At 38.6% G+C, this 23,929-nt stretch overlaps 1 protein-coding gene across 1 annotated transcript in view; it reads right to left on the bottom strand.

Annotated features, from left to right (window-relative positions):
• LAMA2 (laminin subunit alpha 2) overlaps positions 1 to 23,929 on the bottom strand; it is a 699,730-nt gene that overhangs the window by 144,911 nt on the left and 530,890 nt on the right. Inside the window, exons 34-36 of the mRNA XM_002690220.6 lie at positions 21,486 to 21,584; positions 6,749 to 6,860; positions 1,372 to 1,534 (exon numbers count right to left, since the gene is read on the bottom strand). Of these exons, the coding sequence (XP_002690266.2) occupies positions 1,372 to 1,534; positions 6,749 to 6,860; positions 21,486 to 21,584 (374 nt within the window). The remainder of the gene's footprint in view (positions 1 to 1,371; positions 1,535 to 6,748; positions 6,861 to 21,485; positions 21,585 to 23,929) is intronic.

Genomic DNA, 23,929 nt, shown 5'->3' with positions numbered 1-23,929 from the left:
AGGTGTTGCTAATGTTGCTAGTTTAGTAGATTTTATTTGATTATTAATAACACCATCACTTTGTAGTTAACTGTACATGTAAAAATGTACTTTTTATTGAGTATACAACCATTGGCATTCATTGGCATTAGTAAAATCACTATCATTATTCATAACCTCAAATCCTCAACCTTTATTTCATAGTATTAGTACGTATTATTTGACACTTCTATTCAATATTTCCCAAGATGACAAAATGTACAGGATGACTTGCTAAATTCATAACTTTATTTATCCAAAAATATTTTCATTAAAACAAAATCAACAGTTTTAAAGCCCCTAATACAGGAAATTAATAAAGCAAGCCCACTAGCCTAATTGAAGAAGTGTGCATCCTAAGTCACTGCTGCTGCTAAGTCCCTTCAGTCGTGTCTGACTCTGTGCGACCCCATAGACGGCAGCCCAACAGGCCCCGCCGTCCCTGGGATTCTCCAGGCAAGAACACTGGAGTGGGTTGCCATTTCCTCCTCCAATGCATAAAAGTGAAAAATGAAAGTGAAGTTGCTCAGTTGTGTCCGACCCTCAGCGACCCCATGGACTGCAGCCTACCAGGCTCCTCCATCCATGGGATTTTCTAGGCAAGAGTACTGGAGTGGGATGCCATTGCCTTAGTATCTAATTCTGTGACCCTATGGGCTACTGTGGGAGAAGGCAATGGCACCCCACTCCAGTACTCTTGCCTAGAAAATCTCATGGACGGAGGAGCCTGGAAGGCTGCAGTCCATGGGGTCACTGAGGGTCGGACACGACTGAGCGACTTCACTTTCACTTTTCACTTTCATGCATTGGAGGAGGAAATGGCAACCCACTCCAGTGTTCTTGCCTGGAGAATCCCAGGGACGGGGGAGCCTGGTGGGCTGCCGTCTATGGGGTCGCACAGAGTCGGACACGACTGAAGGGACTTAGCAGCAGCAGCAGCAGCACGGGCTACTGTAGCCCACCAGGCTACCTGGGATCTCCAGGTAAAACACTGGAGTGTGTTGCCATTCCCTTCTCCATGGACCTTTTCGACATAGGGATCAAACCCACATTTCTTATGTATCCTGCATTGGCAGGTGGGTTCTTTACCACTAGTGCCACCTGGAAAGCCCAACTGCAGAAGGGACAGCACCAAAAGAAAAAAGATAATTTACTTGATTATTTATATATAGGAATAAACATGCCTTTGATCCACTTCAGAGCAAGATAAATTATAACTAAGTAGATGAAAAATAGAGAGCATAAAAAAAAGTATCTCCTACTGATACGTGTGATGGAAAATTTAGAAAACTCAAACCAACAATTTAGAAAGTTCAGTTTATCAAATGAAAAAATAATAGAGCTTCTACTCACACCAACTCATCTTCAGCAACTTCCTTTTGTGTGTCTAGATTTTTCCTCCTCAGTTCTGTCATCATCTGATCAATCTCATTCTGAAGCTCTTGCAAATTTCTCTCAAAGGCCTTGTCTTTAGTTCCTAGAGTTTCATTTAGTTTTACAGCTTTTTCATTTACAGCTGCAGGGGGTAAAACAAATTTTGCAAATTAGCAAACAAAATGCTGCATGTAAAAGTGGCAGCCAGCATCTGCTCTTCTCAACCATCTCCAAGAGAAACGCTGTTTGTCAAGAGTGTTCCTGCTGAGAAAGAGAGGCAGTTGCTACACCAATCCATAAGAAACAAGGAAACGTGGCATATTTCTCCATATTATGTTGCTTTTAGGGGGACACAGTAATTAAAACACAGTGTTTCTACTTTTTAAGTGGCTCAAACTCTCTTCAGGTAAGACAGTAAAAAATGTGACATGTAGCATTAATACTTGGAAGCTGGAAATACAAAGTCTGCATTGCTGATAAGGCACAACCAGTTGCAATTTTAAAACCTGGAGTAGAGAAACACTATCTGTGATGATATCTCTGAAAATGAAACTGCCCTTGCACTTCCACACAGTTCTGTGTCGATTCGTGCAAAGGAAAGAGGAAAGGGGCCCCAGCCTAGGGACGGTATTATACGTTAGGGCTCAAAGATACCTTTCAGCAATAACAGCCATCCTGTGAATCTGTGTTTATTATGCACTAAATGGGGTTTTAAACGGTGCTCTTTGGAATCTTAGGATTCTCCAGGCACTTCAGGTATTCTACAAATGATGTCTATTCTGCCAAGAATCTATTTTATAGGTTGATGTTCTGGGCAAGATTTCATTTGAAAAAAGAATTTTCTGTCAAATAAAAGTTTGAAAAATTGGTGCATTGAAACATGTACACAGTACTACCTTAGTTTTAGACCAACTTTTCCTGAAGTGTGTTCTAAGTGTGTTCTATGGAGCATTAATTTAGCAAATTGAAGACAGTTTTTTTTTTTTTTTTTTAACTCTTTGGTCTGCTGAGCCCTTATGCCTATAATAGTCCCAAAGACAATCCCCAGAATAAAGGCTATGGGCTGACCAAGAGACCATGTTCTATCATTCAAGACTGTATCCTAAGACCTCTTTAAGATCTACAGAATTTTCAAATCTCTTTTCTATTCTTGGAGAAACTTTTCTGATTAACACTGGTCAGAGTTTGTCAAAGATGGTATGAACAGACCTTCTGAAACAAGTACACATAGTTAGGCCAGGAGACCAGCGGCAGGAGTGCCGGGTTAGCACTGTGGTTCTGAGATGTGGTCCTCAAATGAACAACGTCAGATCCATCACCTGGGATCATCGGAAATGCAGATTCTCAGGTCCCATCACTGATCTATTGGGTCAAAAATTCTAGGGTGCGGTCCAACAATTTGTGTTTTCACAAGCGCTCCAGGAATTTTTGATGCACCTAGAGTTTGAGTATCTTAGGTTAGTGGCAGAAACTGAGTTTCAGTCTCTACTTCTACCCTTTCCAAAATGCATCTTTCTAATTCTTTTTTAATGATAAATGTCTTTGATTAAAACGTTGCTGCAATTAGCCTGTTATTTCTGATAGTCATAGTTTAAAATCTATCGAACAATCTGAATCAGGTGTTTTAAAGAACAAATATGGCCAGTCTTAGCCCTGCGGTAGAAATCATTGCTCAGGAGCTATTCCTAGAAGTTAATGAGGGTGCCTCTTTCTGGCTGTCTGCTTCATAGTCATCCCTTGATGTATGACAAAGAACCTTCTCAAGATTCTACCACTGTGATTAGTAAGACATCACCCTGGACATGTAATTTTTAAGGAATCATGGTGACCATGGACTATTGATTAGAATGCACCTTGGTCCAACAGACTATGTGGGAGTCATGCCAGAATGTTGGGTGATTAAATGTAAGAACGTTCCCATTTTTAGATTTCAAGAAAGATGGTAGTAGACATCATTCTACCAATAATACAGCCCCATCGTATGGTCTGAGTGCACACCTATATGTACAATTGATTTTAATCACTTGTAGCATGTAAGTAACCACTGACATTCTTTGCATTCACATTATTTCCTTAAGTGAAATGGAAAATTCCCCCTTTCTAAACCTGATAAGGCTGTATGTTTTTTTCATTATTCAATGAACATATAAATGAGTTTTGCTTAAAGATGTTTTTGGAAATTTGATTGAATTTAGGTCCTGGTCCTAGGTGTTATCAGGAAGCACAGAATGTGAGATACAATTACACTATTTCTCTTGAAGTCTAATCTCAAAGTTAAATTTCTACAGAGAAGAATGTGGTGCAAAAAGAATGATGGAGAAAAGGAAAATATGGATTATATAATTTCTTTTAAATTAAAGCAATGTGCAAGCAACCAGAAGAAATCATTAGGGTACACAAATACTGCTTTAGCAAAATGATGCTATATTAAGAAAGCAAGTATTATTTTTATAGATGTCTACTTGCTCCATTACTCCTATATATGGAATTTGGAACTTTTACGAGGACTTTTACATTTAAGATAAATGTGTTATGTAGTGTCTATTATTCCAAGATATTCACTATCACTTCAGTGTATTTTCAACGGTATTAAAAATACTTGCAATATAAGCACATCTTTCAATTTCATTATCTTTTCTACCTTATTACAAACGGAATGTAGGTTAAAATATCTTTAAAACAAGATAAAGATAAAAGGAGATGGGGCAAAGATAAAAATGTTAATGTATTTCAGGCAAAGAGTGACTAGACAGAAAGGCATGCTGTAATGTCCAGTGGATCCTAAAGCTAGTGTTAAGCATCTTCGTGGCCAAATCATCAGGATCAAAAGAGGTACTTAAGAGGTATACAGTACCTGTAACATACAAGCCAAATAAATTAGTTCCTCAGGAGAAACAAAGCTATTTTTCATGCTGAACCTGAGAAAAATAACCTGTAACGGGTAAGTTTATCATGAATGGCTAATACTATTGTGACCTGAGGAACAGGAAAGAAAGCTGTCCAGCATTTCTTAAGTCCTATTACATATCAGAACATATGCTACTGGTTTTATATACCCTCACTCATTAATTCTAATAGTGTGTGGAATAAAATGTAGTTTATTCATTTTATTGATTGAGTCAGAAGTGAGCACAAAGTAGACTTTATAAGAGATAAGAATGCCTTAGATTAATAGAAGTTGATTTCTATATAGACTTATAATGGAATATAGGATGAGTAAAGTATTTCATCTATCTAAAAAGAAAACTGAAATAAACGAATGTCATGCTGAAGTATTCACTTTTCCCACAGCAATTTATTACCACTAATAAAAACTGAAAATACTGATGATTATCCACTGTTGTTATGGTTTCTAGAGGGAAAAAAGGTATAGGTATGTTGTATATAACACACTTAAAGCTTTTAGTGAGTTTTCTTCTTTTTAAATCCCCTAAATGTCCAAGCTTGTTTTATATATATATATATATATATATATATATAATATTTTTATAAATATAAAAATATTATATATATTTGTTTTATATAAATAAATATAAATATATATATTTATAAATATACATAAATATATATATAAATATATAGCATAAATGATTTAGCTTAACTCTGACATACACAAATTTGAATTTTCACGAAATTTTAACAGCTGGATTCTGTTTTATAAAGAGCTGTGATTATCATTTTTGTTATCATCTTTATTAGGACCTGCTGGAAGAAGAGAGTAATGGTCACATTGTCTTCAGGTACAGGATCACAGCCATCCACATGGCATGTTACAGGAACTAGGAAAAGGTATCCCATTTGGACAGACACAATAAAATCCCCTAACTGATAGACAAATTTAGGGAGTGGAAGACATCTTCCATGACACATAACCCTTTTCTTTGATAGACTGGATGGTGAGCCAAGCCGGGGTTAAATACTGTCTCCACTCTGCCCCCTGCTGGTGTATCTGTGGTATGCACAAACTGGGAGATAGAGGGCGCAGCCTAGAGAGGTAGGCAGTGCTGATACTGGAGTCTATGGAAAACATGTATTATTAGGATTTATTCTTACATAGCAGTGTTCGATTGAAACAATGAAGATGAGATCCCAGAATAGGCTGCTTAATGTTTGAGATAAAATGGAAGCAAAAGGAAAGCTCCTAGAGTACTAACATCTTCAGGTATTCAGATAGAGCGAACCCTCTCTGTCTGCAATGGGATTTTTTTCTTCTTTTTTTTTTTTTTGGTGGGGGGTGGGGGGTGGGAACACATGCAAATAAAAATGTTAATGGAAAATGAAATCCAGGAAATCACAACAACTTCCTCTAGTTGAGGAGAAACCACGTTAACGAGTTAACTCGTTTTGGTAGGAGTAATTTCTGTTCCAGATCCTGACATGTTTGCCCTGAGATGGCACCTCAGATTAAAACTCTGGAGTTTCTTGCTGTGGGGGATCATTGGAAGTTCCTGCCTCTTCTTAGCCTGTGATTCCTAAGAATGACTTGTCAGGATCTTGAAAGCCTTCAAAGTTCTCATGTCCTGATTTATTTGGCTATATTAGAAAGCAAAATGTCTAAAATGTATAACATTGTGGAGGAATTAAATTGTGTTATTTCTCAAAGGAAAAAAACACATTTTTTCCTATTTTCCTCAACATGTATGGATGTTTATGATATATTAATAGATATTTAAGAACTACTGTTGTTTTGTTTTTGAGGGATTTTTTTTTGTACTATCTCTTTTCTTTGAGTTGCTTAATTTGAGTTTTTGCCCCAAAATGGCTTCCACTTTGATTCTCAAATCAGATTGGTGGATGCCAACAGCTAACTCCTAGAGAATTGTGGACTAAATGCAGTACAGCTTCTGGTAAGGTAGTACATCCAAATCCCAAGCAACAGATGTTCATTAAAAACCAGAACCAAGTATTTAAAAGTCATTTTGAGAAATTAAAGTACTGCTGTAAGGTACTGAGCAGAATGATTAATTTTTTTTTAAAAATCAAGAATCTTTTAAATAGTTTTGAATACAAAAACAACACCATAGCAGAGGAGAAGTTGCCCATTAACTGATTTAATCATATTTGATCACAATATTCCTCAAGAATCAGAGCATTCCCAAAGGAAAGCATTCAATGTATTGCTGGTATGCACTCATAATTCCTAATTCACTGACTGTTGTTACAAATCGAACACTGAAAGCCATAGATTCTCAACTGATAATGCCCTAGGATATCTTGATTAAAATACTTTTTAGAAACGCAACCCTCAAATTTAGAAAGGCCAGCTCTTATTAGAGAAATTCCAGTCTTCCTTGGTCCTTCCTTTTCTATTTTCCTGTTGGGAGAAACAGTGATTCAGTCACGACTGTTCCGATACCTTCTGCGTCCTGGGCCAAGGCCTTAATGAATGCTCCCACGGAGTCTGCTCTCACGTTAGTCCTCTCAGCATCCTGCCCAGTTTGCTCGCCATCTGCTGTCACCTTGGTAGCCTAATGATCAAATCCGGGAAAAGCATAATTAATAGAGATGATGAGGCTACAGCTAGATAAGCTCCCACTGGCTGCAGTTTCTTTCAAATATTACTTTGAGCCAAAGGCAATCGATGAATTATTGATCAGATGTACTGGAAATGATGCCCTGTGCTCAAGTATACAATTAAACTTTATTACTTCTTCCATTAAATGGAAATCAGAGAGCTGTATTTGGTCTTTTTAAAACCCTCGTTATATGCAATGGCCCAGAAGAAGTAATAAAGCGGAATTATTTCTGAAATATCTTTAAGGTGCTATTGCCAAAGTCTTTAATGGATGCTTCAGTCTCCACATGTTTCAGTTTTGTCCATATTTTATTTACTGAAAAGTGTGGAACGGAGCAACGATCTCTTGAAAGAGGCACAGATAGTCTGTCTCAATAAGCTTGATCCTATAGATTTGGTTCCGATCAATATATTAATTAAACAAACAAAGAGAGGGAATGCTTAACTACTAAGTAGTGAATGCTTGTTTTAGAACACTCTAAAGATCTAGTAAAATGTTAAAGAAGAATAAATGCTAACTTTCCCACATGACATCACCAAAAAAAGATTCTGGTAATCACAGGACCATATATTACTGTCAACAAAATAAAACAGAACCCTACAACAGCCCCACCTCCCAAAGAATGTCCTCATACAGTTCCACCCTTATCCACACTGAAAATACCATTTAACACAATGGAATCCATTTAATGTGTTCATGGTTAAGATAAACCATATGGAGTAAAATAAAAATGGCAAGTATAACATTAAAAGTTTCAGATGCTACAAGATTTAGAGCACCTTGTCATAGTTTTACACTTCATTTTTCTATGTGTATGCATATGCTAATAAGTGTGACTTCCTATTTTAAAAAAATAGGGATAATCTAACTATAGATAATAAATCAAAGAATCACAAACTGATTCAATATAATTTGAATAAGACCCAAGTTGGCAGGGTATTAATACTCCACAATCTTGTACCAGAGTGCTTGCATTTTAGACATGCCCAGAGAATCTAAATTGTTTTATACATAAATAGATTTTAAATAGGACTTAAAATAGAACTAAATGTCTGGCCAGCATAGAACGTGGCAGGAGGCGCTGCAGGAATTAGAGTGCATTTTATGGTTTCCCAGGGCAGTAAGAGGTTTAATTCATGAAAGTTTTCAACATTTTAAATAAAAGGTAGACTATAAAGTTCAACTCTTGTCATCTAATTTCTTAACCTCCAAGTATTATCATCACAAATAAAAGAATGAAAGGGTAAGAATCCAATGAAAGTTTTAAAAATTCCTCTTCATATTAATAGTTTTAGTATATATACAAAATGATTTGGAGGGTGTTAATATATTAGAATGCTCTGGATTAATTCTTCCAAAACATTAATATTGACATTATTTTAACTTTTAGATCTGAGGTTGAGTCAAGAAACTCTTTACACATACACACCACACAAATGTACACTCACACAATTTTTAAAATGTTGCTTTTGAAAAAAAAAGTTGCTTTTGTATTCCTAAGGTCAGCTGCTTAAGATGTTGGCCGTCTAAACTGCTTTAGATCTTTGCCTAGTCTGGATTTTACTGTATTCTGTAATATCACTACTATTTTCACATATCACAGAACACTATTATAATAACAGATTTGATCTACATTATGATCATTTTTCAATATCGTAAGAATTAATATATCACTAGCACTTGTATCTCTTATTACACAGAAAGTGTACATTATAATTTGAACTAAAACTTATTTTTTGCTTCATCAATATCTTATTTATATTACCCAAAGGTAATAATTCTCGTAAATATTGATACCATAGAGTTTTCCAACTCTTCTATGTGCAAAGCATCTAATTTTTTGAAAATAAATGTATACTGATAACACTTTTTAAAATTCTGGATGATCAAGACAGTATTCATTGCCTTGACTTCTTATCAAATTAATTTATAAAAATATGTAAGAATCAACACTGACAAACTAATTACCAATTTGAATCAGTTCTAATGAGGTGGATAAAACTGGAGCCTATTATACAGAGTGAAGTAAGCCAGAAGGAAAAACACCAATACAGTATACTAACGCATATATATGGAATTTAGAAAGATGGTAACTATAACCCTGTATACGAGACAGCAAAAGAGACACTGATGTATAGAACAGGCTTATGGACTCTGTGGGAGAGGGAGAGGGTGGGAAGATTTGGGAGAATGGCATTGAAACATGTGAAATGTCATGTCTGAAACGAGATGCCAGTCCAGGTTCAATGCTGGATGCTTGGGGCTGGTGCACTGGGACGACCCAGAGGGATGGTATGGGGAGGGAGGAGGGAGGAGGGTTCAGGATGGGGAACACATGAGAAATAAAGGAATAAAAAATTAAAATAAAATAAAATAAAATGTCAAGAATTGTACATAACCCATGATCAGAAGTAAGTAAAAAATGTTATCACTAAGACCATGCAACCAGCTTCACTGGCTTCCTCTTATGTGTAATATGCCATACTCTTGCTTTCCTCTGGCCTTCTTGTATTCTACTGTCTTTACTTGGAATGAACTTCTGCTCAACACTTTTAGTGGCTGGATCCTTGTCATCCATCAGCTTTCAGTGTAATAAGTATCTCTTCTTGGTGTGCTCATCCCCAGGGCACCTGGGGTAGGTTCCTCCACTTCCTGTAGAAGAATATTGCCTTCATAGCACCGTGCGTTTTAGAATTACTGCTTATGCATTGACATCTCTACGCATTGGCTTCCTCTCTAAAGGGTAAGCTCTACGGGGACAAAAACTTGGTCTGTCTGTTCATTGCTTGATATCCAGCTTCTAGTATGATGCCTCACCGATAGAAAGTATAAATGAATGCTGTCAAATATATGACTAAGCAATGATTTCCTAACTAATCTTACCAATCTTATTGGCATTCTTATTGCCCACTTTTCTAGGAACATTCCCAGAAAAAGCTTTGTTCATACAATTGCTCCCTAATTCCCATCTCAAAATAAATCCAGACCCCAAGATCATTCTGTTCCAACCTCATCTTCCCTGTGAAGACATCCTTGATGATTTTGACCTATACTCTCTTTTCTTAGATTTTCAAAAACAGCCATCATTACCACTATTCATGACTGCTGTGGGTAATTATTTTGTTAGGTATTTTGTTATATCTGTTGAATTTCAATCCTTGGAGACGAGGGCTATGTCTTATTAACTTTTATTTCTCTGAGAGCCAGGCACAGTGCCTGGCAAATTGTAAGGGGTCAAAGATGTTGGGTGATTGACTGATGTAATGATAATCAAACAAACGATCCCTTTGAAGTTCTAAAGCCTGCTGGAGGAAAAAAAAAATCTTTCCATATGCCTTCCTGATACCATTCAAACTGGCCATATGCCTGGTGTCATGCTTGCTAATGAATATGGAGGGGTGGGTGCTTTTTTCTGGACATTTTTCAGCACCTCATAGGATGCTGCTGCTGAAGAGCTACTGCTGAGTACTTAGGAGGAGAGCCAAGCTTGAGAGCCTGTGGTCACAACGACACTGCATTCTAGTCACTGGCCTCCTGGTAATTCAAAACTACTGCAATTAGGTGACTGCACACCAAATACCATGCTTGTGAAGGTAAAGCTTGGAGATGGGCAGAAATCTTTATGGCCAGCACAGTAGGAAGAAGACAGGCTTCCCTCTTGGCTGTATTTCAGGAGAGGAGGGGATTTGAGATTCCTGGCACCAAAAGGCACTGACTTATGGCATCTAAGAGGTGGGTTCCACAGCCTGCTTCAGCTGTACCCACGTTGATACGCATGTTCAGAAGGGCTGACAGTACTCTTTTGCATGTCGTTTACTCTTCCTGCCTTTAGAGATCCATAGAGGGCGTACGTGCTAGGTTGCTTTAGCCGTATCTAACTTTGTGCTACGCTATGGACTATAGCCCAAAAGGCTCCTCTGTCCATGGGATTCTCCAGGCAAGAATACTGGAGTGGGCTGCCATGCCCTCCTTCAGGGGATCTTCCTGACCCAGGTATCGAACCCACATCTCTTATGTCTCCTGCATTGGCAGGCAGGTTCTTTACCACTAGTGCCACCTGGGAAGCCTCCCACTAGAAGGCATGATCCCTATTTTCACACTGGTGAGGACGAAGGTTATGAAGAGGTTAAGTGACTTATCTGAACTCACACATACGCAGGGAACTGGGGATGAGACATACATTTTCTGTCTCATAGCCGTGTATTCTGTCAGTATCAAACACTGACTTCTGTTTGGCTAACATCCAGGAGGACAGAGAAGACACATGAAGCAGTTAAGTATTCTGGGTGGGAGGAGGGACATGGCTCCAGCTTTTGCAATACTTTAAGTGCATAAGTTTTGTGTGTTTAGTCACTCAGCTGTGTGTGACTGTGTCGGTGTGTGTCTGTGTCTGACTCTGCAACCCCACGGACTGTAGCCCACCAGGCTCCTCTGTCCAGGGGATTCTCTAGACAAGAGTACTGGAGTGGGTTGCAATTTCCTACTCCAGGGGATCTTCCCGACCCAGGAATCGAACCTGTGTCTCTTACGTCTCCTGCATTGGCTGGCGTGTTCTTTACTACTAGTGCCACCTGGGAGGCTTTAGGCTTTAGTAAATTAACATATTTGAAAAATCCATATCAGAACACCATGTAGATACACTTTTAAAAATCATGTTTCATTACCCAGTAATTAAGTTGAAGAGTCACCTTGTCAAAACCCACCCAGGAGAGACTCCATAAAGGGAGCCAATGACAAATATATTACCATCTATGGGTAGTGGTGCTAGACTGTAAAAGTGGAATTCACAAAAATCAGTTTCCTCCAGGACAGGCCATTGATAATGTAACAGATGAATGCTAACTACCACATGATAGGAGCTATCTGCCCGATTCCGTTTGGCTCTTCTTGCATTTTATTAAATTATCATTCCCATCCCTTAGTCAGCTTCCTCCTTACTCACTATTATCTTGTTCCCGAGTATCTGACAAATGTCTTCTCATTTACCCTAATATGTACAATCTTCCTTTCATTCTCTACATTAGACTTTCTTATTTTTACATTCTCTTACCTCTGTTCTACAATTTTTCCAGTGTTCCTTTGTAAATGATGCCTTATACACTACTTTGCAAGTATTTCTCTTTCCTTTGATTATCTTTTTACATTTAAGTTCACTCAAGTAGGTATTTTTTCCTTTTTCTTCTATTTTCTTTATGGTTGTTTCGTGTGTGTTTTTTTTTTAGAGTATTTATATCCAGGCAGCACGCATTACCATTAGACACACATTCATTTACTTCTGAACAATGTAGCTGTTACTTCTTGCTTTAGCTCAAGCAGTTCTCACTGTGCCTCTTGAAACCTGCACATAATTTTCTTGGTTGGATATTACTAGTGTCTTTCATTTTCTGCCTTCTTTATGTTAAAACTAGAATCTAATGGAGCAAATCTAACTACTGAACAGACAACATTGCTTAGTTGCCGTCCTCCTTTGCATTTCCAGGCTTACACAGTTTCCTGCTGAAATTAAATTTCAGATCTAATCATTTACATGATATTCTCAAGGGTCATCTTCAGATACTACTGGTTCTGTATATCCAAGGGTCAGTGAAGTGCCAGGACAAGCTACTAGGAGAGACAGTGCCCAAGGACAGAGACGGTCAACTGACCCTGGGGAAAAATAAGTCAGTTCTATGTGAAATTTCTCCTTAAATATTTCAGGTGTCAGTTTTGAAAGTTCCAAATAAGTATGATTTGTTATACGTTATCTCTCTCTCTCTCTCTCTTAAATATAATAGTAGAAATGAAAAAACATTGGCAACTTAAACTTTTTGGAGCTGGCGGGGTACAGAGTTATTTGTTTAATGATCATGGAAATAAATTTATAATCACGAACTGAAGAAAAAGCACAGTGGTATAACACAGTTATAAGAGGAATCCCATCACACCTGGAATATCACAGAAGGCTCACTGTAGACTTGGATGAGCTGAGGTTTAGTTCAAGGTTAAAGAAAACATAGCTTCCCTGGTGGCTTAGAGGTAAAGAACCTGCCTGCCAAAGCAGGAGAAGCAGGTTCGATTCCTGGGTTGGATAGATCCTCTGGAGAAGGAAATGGCAACCCACTCCAAATATTCTTGCCTGGGAAATCGCATGGACAGAGGAGCCTGGCAGGCTACAGTCCATGGGGTCTCAGAGTTGGACATGACTTAAAGATTAAACAACAAAAGAAAACCCGTGCAGAAAAGCTCTGTGGTAGAATGAAATGTCTGAGAATAAGATAAAGGCAGAGAGAGGAGAGTGTGTTAAGAAGGAATATAGGGTCAAAAGTGGCAATTGCAGTAGGAAGTTCAAGTAAAATAAAGCTTCCGCTGGATTTAGTGACCAGCTTGCCATTGATTACCTTGTCAAAACAGTTTTGGGAGCAAGCTGGGAGTGGAACTCTAGACTACAGGAAGTGAGGAGATAAAGCAGAGCTGTCTCCAAGTCTTTCAAAAAACTTGGCTGTGAAATGAAAGATGGAGGTCAGGACAGTAGCAATAGAGGTACATACAGTTATCATCAAAAAGCATCTCAATATTCCATACTGATCATAGTGTCTGACGTTATGAATATGTTACACATGATTCCCATATTCAAGCAACTTACATTCCAAGTGGGAAATAAAATGATAATAAATTAAAATACATTTAAAAGATATATAACTATACAATATTTGCTTATATAATATTTGTACATTATATACAATAAGTGCTTAACATATTAATTTTGGGAAGGAACATTATTTTCTTTAGCAATGGCTTCCCTCGTAGCTCAGTGGGTAAAGAATCTGCCTGAATGGCAGAAGACCTGGGTTCAATTCCTGGGTCAGGAAGATCCCCTGGAGAAGGAAATGGCAACCAACTCCAGTATTCTTGCCTGAAGAATCCCATGGACAGAGGAACTGGGCAGGCTACAGTCCATGGGAGGTCGCAAGAGTCGGACATGACTTAATGACTAAACCCCCCACCTGCCATTAGAGAACTTAATTGCATTATGAAAAAGATAAGCACAAAATATATAAGCACCTGAGGGAGAGAGGGCAGCTTATACCAGCTATGCAGGAGGACCAGACTCGCCAGATATTTTAACAATTAAAGTGTATTAATCATAAAGCGACTGGTCAGATAACAAAGCAGAGAGAAGGACTGTCAAAAAGATTGACTATACCAGTGAAAGCACTTTCCATAGGACAGGGAGCTGTAAGCACCACATGACTCTAGGCTGACAATAGTTTTCTATCTTGACTGGCATCAGAATCATCTGGAAGCTCATGAAAGTCCCGGTGTTCATACTATTGTTGTTTAGTCAGTAAGTCATATCTGACTCTTTGAAATCACATGGACAGTAACCCACCAGGCTCCTCTGTCTATGGGATTTCCCAGGCAAGAATACTGGAGTGGGTTGCCCTTTCCTTCTCCAGGGGATCTTCCCAACCCAGGAATCGAACCTGCATCTCCTGCATTGCAGGTGGAGCCTTTTACTGCTGAGCCCCTTTATATTGTGCATCGGACTGATTACATCACATTTGGGAGTGAGACTGGCATCAGGTAATTCCAAGATGCAGTTCTAGTTTAAGGCACTGTCTCCTCTAACCCAGCCATAGATACTAGGAAGTCATGGCCCCTGTACTTCTCATATTCTGATCTCAACTGCTGAATCATTCATGGCTGTGAGATAAAGGTATTGGTAGATTCAGCTGTTGGGAAGATCCCCTGCAGGAGGGCATGGCAACCCCCTCCAGTATTTTTGCCTGGAGAATCCCCATGGATAGAGGAGCCTGGTGGGCTACAGTGTCCATAGGGTCACAAAGAGTTGGACACAACTAAGCAGTTAAGCACAACACAGGCATACACATTGGACATTTACATCATTTAGTCTTCTAGTTATGATTCCACGGGTATCAATACAACTTTTAATTATCGTGCAGCTTGACCACAGGAAAGGAAAGAATTGATCATTTTGACTTGAATATTGAAGGTCTCCATGATTTTCTGGTGGGGACAAGGTTAATTCATAAGTGAGGATTTCCTTTTTATTTCTTCCCCATCCTCACTTCATCACGGAGATATTTACTTACAGAAGTCTTATTTGTAGGCTTTTCAAGTTACAAAATGTGAAGAATGGGTGGATAAAAATGGTATTGAAGTGTGGAAATGGGGAAAAAGAATACTTTCCAGTGGAGAAATCTGGCAAACATGACCTCAGCCAGGTGATCAAGATAAACACCAATAGTAATAAGACATACTGATTACATAGGTTCTTAATATGACATGATAAAATGATACATTATCTCTGTGGTCTTTCCCACACAGACCCATATCTCTATTCTAATCATGAGAAAAGCGTAAGGCAAACACCCCAGTGGAGGGACATCATACAAAATACATGAACTTGTCAAAACTGTCAAAATTATCAACAAACCAGAAAAGTCTAAGAAGCTGTCACAGTCTAGAGGACACAGTCTAAGACGACATGATGATTAAATGTAATGTAGTGTCCTGAATAGGATCCTGAAATATACAAAGACATTAAAAGTGAAGAAATCTGAATAAAGTAGACTCTTTAGTTAATAATAATAATCAATCAATATTAGTTCATTGGTTGTGAAAGATGCATCATACTAAGATATTAACAGTAGAGGAAACTGGGTATGGAGTATATGGGAAATCTCTGTACTATCTTTGCAATAACTTTTCTGTAAATCTAAAACTGTTTTAAAATAAAAATTTTGTTTTAAAATAGTATTAGAATTAACTCAAATTGGATAATAGATCTAAATATAAAATGCAAATTATAAAACTCCCAGATAACATAGTATAAAATTTAGATAACTTTAGGTATGGTGATGACATTTTAGATATTACCAAAACAATCAGTCAAAGAAATAACTGATAACCTGGGGTTCATTAAAATTAAAAACTTTTCACTGTGATGAATATTGTCCAGAGAATGATGAGGCAAGTCCCAGACTGTTATCTTATAAAAGACTGTTGTCCAAAATACACAAGGAACACTTAATGATGACAAACCTTGATTAAAAATTTAGAAAATCATGTCTTAGTCATTTAAGTGAAGTGTTAGTCGCTTAGTCGTGTCCAACTCTTTGCGACTCCATGGATTGTAGCCCACCAGGCTTCCCTGTCCATGGAATTCTCCAGGCAGGAATACTGGAGGGTTATCTATTCCCTTCTCTAGGGGATTTTCCCAACCCAGGGATTGAACCTGGGTTTCCCACATTGCAAGCAGACTGTTTACCAACTGAACCACCAGGGAAGCCCAGATGGTAGAGTCTGCTGCTATAACAAAATACCTCACATTAGGTGGCTTGTAAATGACAGAAGTTTTTTTTCTCACAGTCCTAGAGATCAAGAAATACAAAATAACATCTCATAGGTAGTGTCTTTTCACTTTGTGCTTACAAGGTCAGGAAAGGGCAAAGGATCTTATTGGGGCCCCTTTTATATGGGACTAATTGCAGCCAGAGATGGAGGAGCTCTATACAGTCAGCAAAAACAAGACCAGGAGCTGACTGTGGCTCAGATCATGAACTCCTTATTGCCAAATTCAGACTTAAATTGAAGAAAGTAGGGGAAACCACTAGACCATTCAGGTATGACCTAAATCAAATCCCTTATGATAACACAGTGGAAGTGAGAAATATATTTAAGGGACTAGATCTGATAGAGTGCCTGAAGAACTATGGATGGAGGTTCATGACATTGTATAGAAGACAGGGATCAAGACCATCCCCATGGAAAAGAAATGCAAAAAAGCAAAATGGCTGTCTGAGAAGGCCTTACAAAAGGCTGTGAAAAGAAGAAAAGTGAAAAGCAAAGGAGAAAAGGAAATATATTCCCATTTGAATGCAGAGTTCCAAAGAATAGCAAGGAGAGATAGAAAGCCTTTCTCAGCAATCAATGCAAAGAAATAGAGGAAAACAACAGATGGGAAAGACTAGAGATCTCTTCAAGAAAATTAGAGATACCAAGGGAACATTTCATGCAAAGATGGGCTCGATAAAGGACAGAAATGATATGGACCTAACAGAAGATATTAAGAAGAGGTGGCAAGAATACATAGAAGAACTATACGAAAAAGATCTTCACCACCCTGATAATCACGATGGTGTGATCACTAACCTAGAGCCAGACATGTGAAGTCAAGTGGGTCTTAGAAAGCATCACTATAAACAAAGTTAGTGGAGGTGATGGAATTCCAGTTGAGCTATTTCAAATCCTGAAAGATGATGCTGTGAAAGTGCTGCATTCAATATGCCAGCAAATTTGGAAAACTCAGCAGTGGCCAGAGGACTGGAAAAGGTCAGTTTTCATTCCAATCCCAAAGAAAGGCAATGCCAAAGAATGCTCAAACTACTGCACAGTTGCACTCATCTCACATGCTACTAAAGTAACACACAAAATTCTCCAAGCCAGGCTTCAGTAATACGTGAACCATGAACTTCCAGATGTTCAAGCTGGTTTTAGAAAAGGCAGAGGAACCAGAGATCAAATTGCCAACATCCGCTGGATCATCAAAAAAACAAGAGAGTTCCAGAAAAACATCTATTTCTGCATTATCGACTATGCCAAACCCTTTGACTGTGTGGATCACAGTGAACTGTGGAAAATTCTGAAAGAGATGGGAATACCAGACCACCTGACCTGCCTCTTGAGAAACCTATATGCAGGTCAGGAGGCAACAGTTAGAACTGGACATGGAACAACAGACTGTTTCCAAATAGGAAAAGGAGTACGTCAAGACTGTATATTGTCACCCTGCTTATTTAACTTCTATGCAGAGTACATCATGAGAAACGTTGGGCTGGAAGAAGCACAAGCTGGAATCAAGATTGCCAGGAGAAATATCAATCACCTCAGATATGCAGATGACACTACTCTTATGGCAGAAAGTGAAGAGGAACTAAAAAGCCTCTTGATGAAGGTGAAAGAGGAGAGTGAAAAAGCTGGCTTAAAGCTCAACATTCAGAAAACGAAGATCATGGCATCTGGTCCCATCACTTCATGGGAAATAGATGGAGAAACAGTGGAAACAGTGTCAGACTTTATTGTTTTGGGCTCCAAAATCACTGCATATGGTGATTGCAGCCAGGAAATTAAAAGATGCTTACTCCTTGGAAGGACAGTTATGACCAACCTAGATAGCATATTAAAAAGCAGAGGTATTACTTTGCCAACAAAGGTCCGTCTAGTCAAGGCTATGGTTTTTCCAGTGGTCATGTATGGATGTGAGAGTTGGACTGTGAAGAAAGTTGAGCACCAAAGAATTGATGCTTTTGAACTGTGGTGCTGGAGACTCTTGAGAGTCCCTTGGACTGCAAGGAGATCCAACCAGTCCATTCTAAAGGAGATCAGTCCTGGGTGTTCATTGGAAGGACTGATGCTGAGGCCGAAACTCCAATACTTTGGCCACCTTATGTGAAGAGTTGAGTCATTGGAAAAGACTCTGATGCTGGGAGGGATTGGGGGCAGGAGGAGAAGGGGACAACAGAGGATGAGATGGCTGGATGGCATCACTGACTTGATGCACATGGGTCTGTGTGAACTCCGGGAGTTGGTGATGGACAGGGAGGCCTGGTGAGCTGGGATTCATGGGGTCGCAAAGAGTTGGACACGACTGAGTGACTGAACTGAACTGAATTCCCTTCATGAAGGCTCTGCCTTAGTGACCTATTTCCTTCCAACAGCCTCACTTCCTAATATCATTACTTTGAGGCGGGGGAGGTTTAGGATTTCAACATAGGAATTGTGGAGAGGATACATGCATTCAACCTACAGCAAGACCTGAATAGACATCACACCAAAGAAGCTATACAGATGGCAAGTAAGCATGTAAAAGTGCTCAACATCGTCTGTCCTTAGGGAATTGTAAATTAATATAAGCTGAGATACTACTATACACCTGCTGTTGTTGTTGTTTAGTTGCGAAGTAGTGTCTGACTCTTGGGCAGACTGTGGCTCGCCAGGCTTCCCTGTCTTTCACTGTTTCTGGGAATACGCTCTAACTCATGTCCATTGCGTTGGTGATGGTATCCCACCATCCTTTGACAATCCCTTCTCTCCTGCCCTCAGACTTTCCCAGCATACACCTATTAGAATGGCCAAAATTCAAAACACTGACACCACCAAATGCTGGTGAGGATGCAGAGCAATAGGAACTCTTACTCATTGCTGCTGGGAAATGCAAAATGGTATAGCCACTCTGGAAGACAGTTTGGTGATTTCTTGCAAAACTAAACATACTCTTACCATATGATACAGCAATTGCATTCTTTGGTTTTTACACAAATAAATTGAAAACATATATTTGGATGCTAATAGCAGCTTTACTCAAATATTGCCAAAGCTTAGAAGCAACCAAGGTGTCCTTCAGTAGGTGAATGGATAAATAAACTTGGTACATCCAGAAAATGGAACACTACTCACCACTAAAAAGAAATGAGCTATCAAGACACCAAAAGACATGAATGAAACTTCAATGTATACTACTAAATGAAAGAAATCAATCTGGAAAGGTTACATACTGTATAATTCTAACTATATGATATACAGAGACAGTAAAAAGAGCAGTGGTTGCCAGGGGTTAAGGAGGACGGAGAGGTGAAAAGGCAGAGCATGGGGGACTTTTAGAGCCATAAAAGTACTCTAAATGACACTATAAAGGTGGAGACATGTCATTAAACATTTGTCAATATCTATAGATTGTACAACACCAAGAGTGAACCCTAAAACTATGATTTTGAGTGATAATGATTTGTCAGTGTAGATTTATCTGTTGTAACAAATGTATCACTCTGTGGGGGGAAGTTGATCATGTGGGAGGCTATTTGTATCTTGGGGCAGGGGAGCATATGGGAAATCTCAGTATTTTCCAGTCAATTTTGCTTTACACTACTCAAAAATACTAAGTCCATTTTAAGAAATTTAGTATGGGAGAGGCTTCTGGGAAGATGAAAGGATGTAGGTTAAGAAATAACAAAGGAATAGTAATAATAAAGGCTCAGATCATTTGGCTGTAATCAGCTCAATGACAGCAACAACATTTGCTTATACCTCTTTTCCCAGTGTCTGTCATTCTGTTATAGTATCCAGAACATATTCAATCCTTAGGAAGAATTAATTAAATGAATTAGTGAATGAAATGCCACTGTTCCATGGAATTTTCCCCTAATAACCCTTAACAAGACTAAATTAATCCATTTATGTGTACTTCTGTTACATTCTTTTATTTCATGCTGTATTACATATTTATTTGCACTTGTCTCCACACTTAAATGCTTATGTACACACACACACGAGACTACAAGCTCCTTGAAGACAGACTGGGCCTCGTTTTTATCTGTCACCTGCCAACACTTAGCTTGGGCTTTGTATGTGGGGAACATTCGTGTGTGCCTGTTGACCGAGATTACTTTCGCATGATCCGCTTAAAAGTTCTTATTAATGTATTCACAGAACAAACATAAAATTGCAAAATATTAAATTGATATGAGATAAATGGACTCACTAATCTAATATCTAAGTACGTTTGTCAAGAAATTTTGTATTTGTACATTCCACATCACTGGGAAGAAATCCTGAAAAAGTGTTTAGTAGGCTGTTTGTAACCTGAGGGCCATTGTTCAGCATCATGTGCTGAGAATTCCATTTGATTTCCCTGTGGAAATTCTAATAAGCCAGCAGCAGGTTAGGTGGAAATGGCATTGCAACTGTTAGAATCCATAAGCTAGGTCCTCCTGAGGTCCTTGAATACAGCCATTCATAAGTCATTTTGGTATTATGGCCTGAGGGATTTCTTCTTTAAAAAACGGACTAGATAATCTGCAAGAACCTTCTAGCTCCAATATTTTTTGTCATTTAAAGTTCTTTGAGAATCAAACTGGACCCCTAAATTCCAGGCCAGTTTTCCAGTTCATGCATTTTTCTGGCCACAAGATGGCGAACTTTATGCTGTTTTCTTCATTCTCTACAAGGGAAAAGAACCTTAACCTTCCTGCAGTTTTGAAAATTTAAAACTCCCAACATCTTAAAAAGTCTGATAAACACAACATGGATTTGCATTCTGACTCTAAAAAGTGTCTTAAGTGCTTTGGATTTTCTTGATAAAGATTTCCTCTTTTGGGGGGCAATACAGATTTAGACTGTATTTCTATTAATATACAAATACAAATATCCCATGATAAAATCAAAGAGACTACAAGTATTTTCATCTGCTTATCTTTTTCCTTATGTAGTCAGAGACAGGGATTTGGGAATCCAGAATCTATGGAAGCTAGTGGATAGAGTTCGCAAAATATACTGTCATCCTGATATTTCTAAACATTGGCCTTGATACTTCCCAAGTCTGAATCCCAGTCTTTTCTTGTGGTACTGGGTTCTCAGATTTTATCTGAGGCAGAAGTAGCAAGTCAAAAACACATCGATTTCATGCACCAAATTTGGATTTAGGAAGAACAAGATTTGCATTTCAGAAATTTGAAGTAATTTTCCTTAATTATATATAATCTGTCTGCTTTAAGAAGAAGCATGATTTTGCCAACTTACCCTGGTCAGAAGTTCATTCATTTCTGTCACCAGCATGTTCAGATTGCCTTCTGCCAACTGAATGAGCCTCTCTGGGGCCCGCTGAGGTGAGAGCAAATTCTGAAAGAGATTTCATTCCATACGATTTTGAGTAAATGGTCTTGCAGTGATCATAGGTTGAACATTTAACAGAACACATTTTTCCTTTATATACAAAGAACTTAGCCTTCTCACCTTCAAAGAAGAGAGGAACTATTTCAACTGGGCACTTACACACAAAGCACTGTGCAGAATAACCTGGCAAATAACACAAACTGCTGCGGTCTAAGACATTACTACGTGCCAGGTCTTTTTGTTTTGCGTTGTTTCATTTAGTTCTTACAACAGCTCTGTGAGATAAAAATGCTACTTCATTTTGTAGGCAGAAAACTGTGGCTTGAAGAGACCTAAAAGCATATACAAGATCGCATAGCCAGTAAGAAGCAGAGTCAAGATGAGCCGTGTCTGAATCTTTAAGGCCCCTATATTAGTCACCGAGATACAGTTTATAGGCTTCTCACTTCTTTCTTTGAGGACAGGAGCCCTGACAGAGGACCTGGCTGGGCGCTAACTAACTGCATGGTGTCAGTGTTGTAGGAGCTGGCCTGGTACTCACAGCTGGTACATTTTCCCTCCTACTGAACATTATCAATCTCACAACACTAACAGTAGATGGGATCACTCTGTGACAGTGATGAATGAAACAAAAAATGAGACCACTCCATAATCTTGTCTAAACGCAGATAAAATCATGGTCTCTGTGCAGATCACAAAAATACCCTGAATCCCATTTTCTGGCTAATATGAGTGACCACTGCTTCCTCACTAACTGTAGCTTTAACTTCTCTTTTTCTTCCTTCCTTCTAGATAAGATTCATTAGAATACTTAATTACAGAATTATTTCCACTTCCTATGAGCACCCAATCCAATACAAACCTCTGTTTCCTTGAAACTGCTCCCCAATTCCTTAGCATAAACCCCAATACTCTGAGTGATTCTTAATGCCCTGTTACTGAGACACACCCAAACCCCACATGCTGTGCAGTGTCCTTTGTGGCATCAAGTTAGTGAATCCAGCTTTGTTCTATCACATGTGTGTTCCAGGTCATCTGTGACTGGAACCCAGGGAGCGCTGACACAGTTAAAGGAACCAAACAAAGGGTATATCTAACTTGCTTAATGATTTATAATATTAAAATGAGATTCCAGATATTAAACAATGGAAGAGGAACACAGAACCAAGAAAGACTGGAATTTAAGGAAAATCAAATAATTCTCACCAACACCCAGCCATAAGGAAACAGGTAATTGAACCCTCTGGCTTGGTTGAGGTCTACAGATTGGAATGTCTTTCAGAGGGCCCTTCAGAAATTCATTCATTGCATAAGTTATTACTTTAAATTTTTTTATGTCCCACTGAAGCATTTGCTTCTCTAGCTCAATTTTCTGTCTTTGTGTTCTTCCCATATATAACAACTGGTCAGCAGTTTCTTTATTAGAACTCTTTGTATTCCTGAATGCTAGGCCTCTAAAGTAAACTCAGATTCCTCTGCCTGGCTTTCAAAGTTGTCCTTCATACCACCCAGCCTCACTAAAGCCTCCAGTCTTATCTTTCACTAGCAGATCTGACTTCTAATGTCTCCAAGACAGATCTTGCTCATTCACACTTCTGCCTCTGTGCACATGGCTCTCGTAGATTCAGAGGCAAGAGTATGTATGGATGGGCTGGGCGTCAGAGAGATCTCACCAATGGTGGACTGAGCTGTTTCCCCTCTGAGCTGTGTAAAGGGGGTGTCATTGTCTCAGGCCGTACAGTTACACTGACTCTTTTCAGATCTCAGCTCTGTACCTAGCAACCATGTGACCTTTTGCTGCACTTGAAACTTCTCTATGACTCAGTGTCCCTGTTTGACTATGTGAGAAAGATGTAGATAATACATTACTCCTTTCCTACTTCTTGGATTTTTGGCAGTCTATGTGTGATAATTCATGTAAGACTTTAGTCAATTGCCTAGCACAGATATACTCATCAATACATGCTACCTATTCTTGCTATCATTATGATTAGTTTCTTCTTCTAGTAAATAGGGATAATAATACTTACTTTAAAAGCTGTGGTCTGAATTAAAGAATGTATTTCCTAGAAGAGTGTCTGCCAGTGCCTAATGAATAAATCTTAGACTTTCTCCTCCAGTCTTACCAATAATTCTCTGCCTGTTGAAATTGTTTCTATCTTTCAAGTTCTAAAACAAACTACACTTTCATTAATGATATATTTTCCCTGCTTACTCTGGATCTTATCTATTTCTCCGATCTTGACTACTACTGTATGTCAAATGCCTATAAAGCTCATGGTAATAGTTTTGCTAATTGTTTAATTATTTTTTTAAACCATTTAGACCCTAACCTTCCTAAAGGTAGTACT

The sequence above is a fragment of the Bos taurus genome, chromosome 9, assembly GCF_002263795.3.
Source record: "Bos taurus isolate L1 Dominette 01449 registration number 42190680 breed Hereford chromosome 9, ARS-UCD2.0, whole genome shotgun sequence".
Taxonomy (NCBI): Eukaryota; Metazoa; Chordata; class Mammalia; order Artiodactyla; family Bovidae; genus Bos; species Bos taurus.
This window is presented reverse-complemented; position numbering and strand designations above follow the sequence as displayed.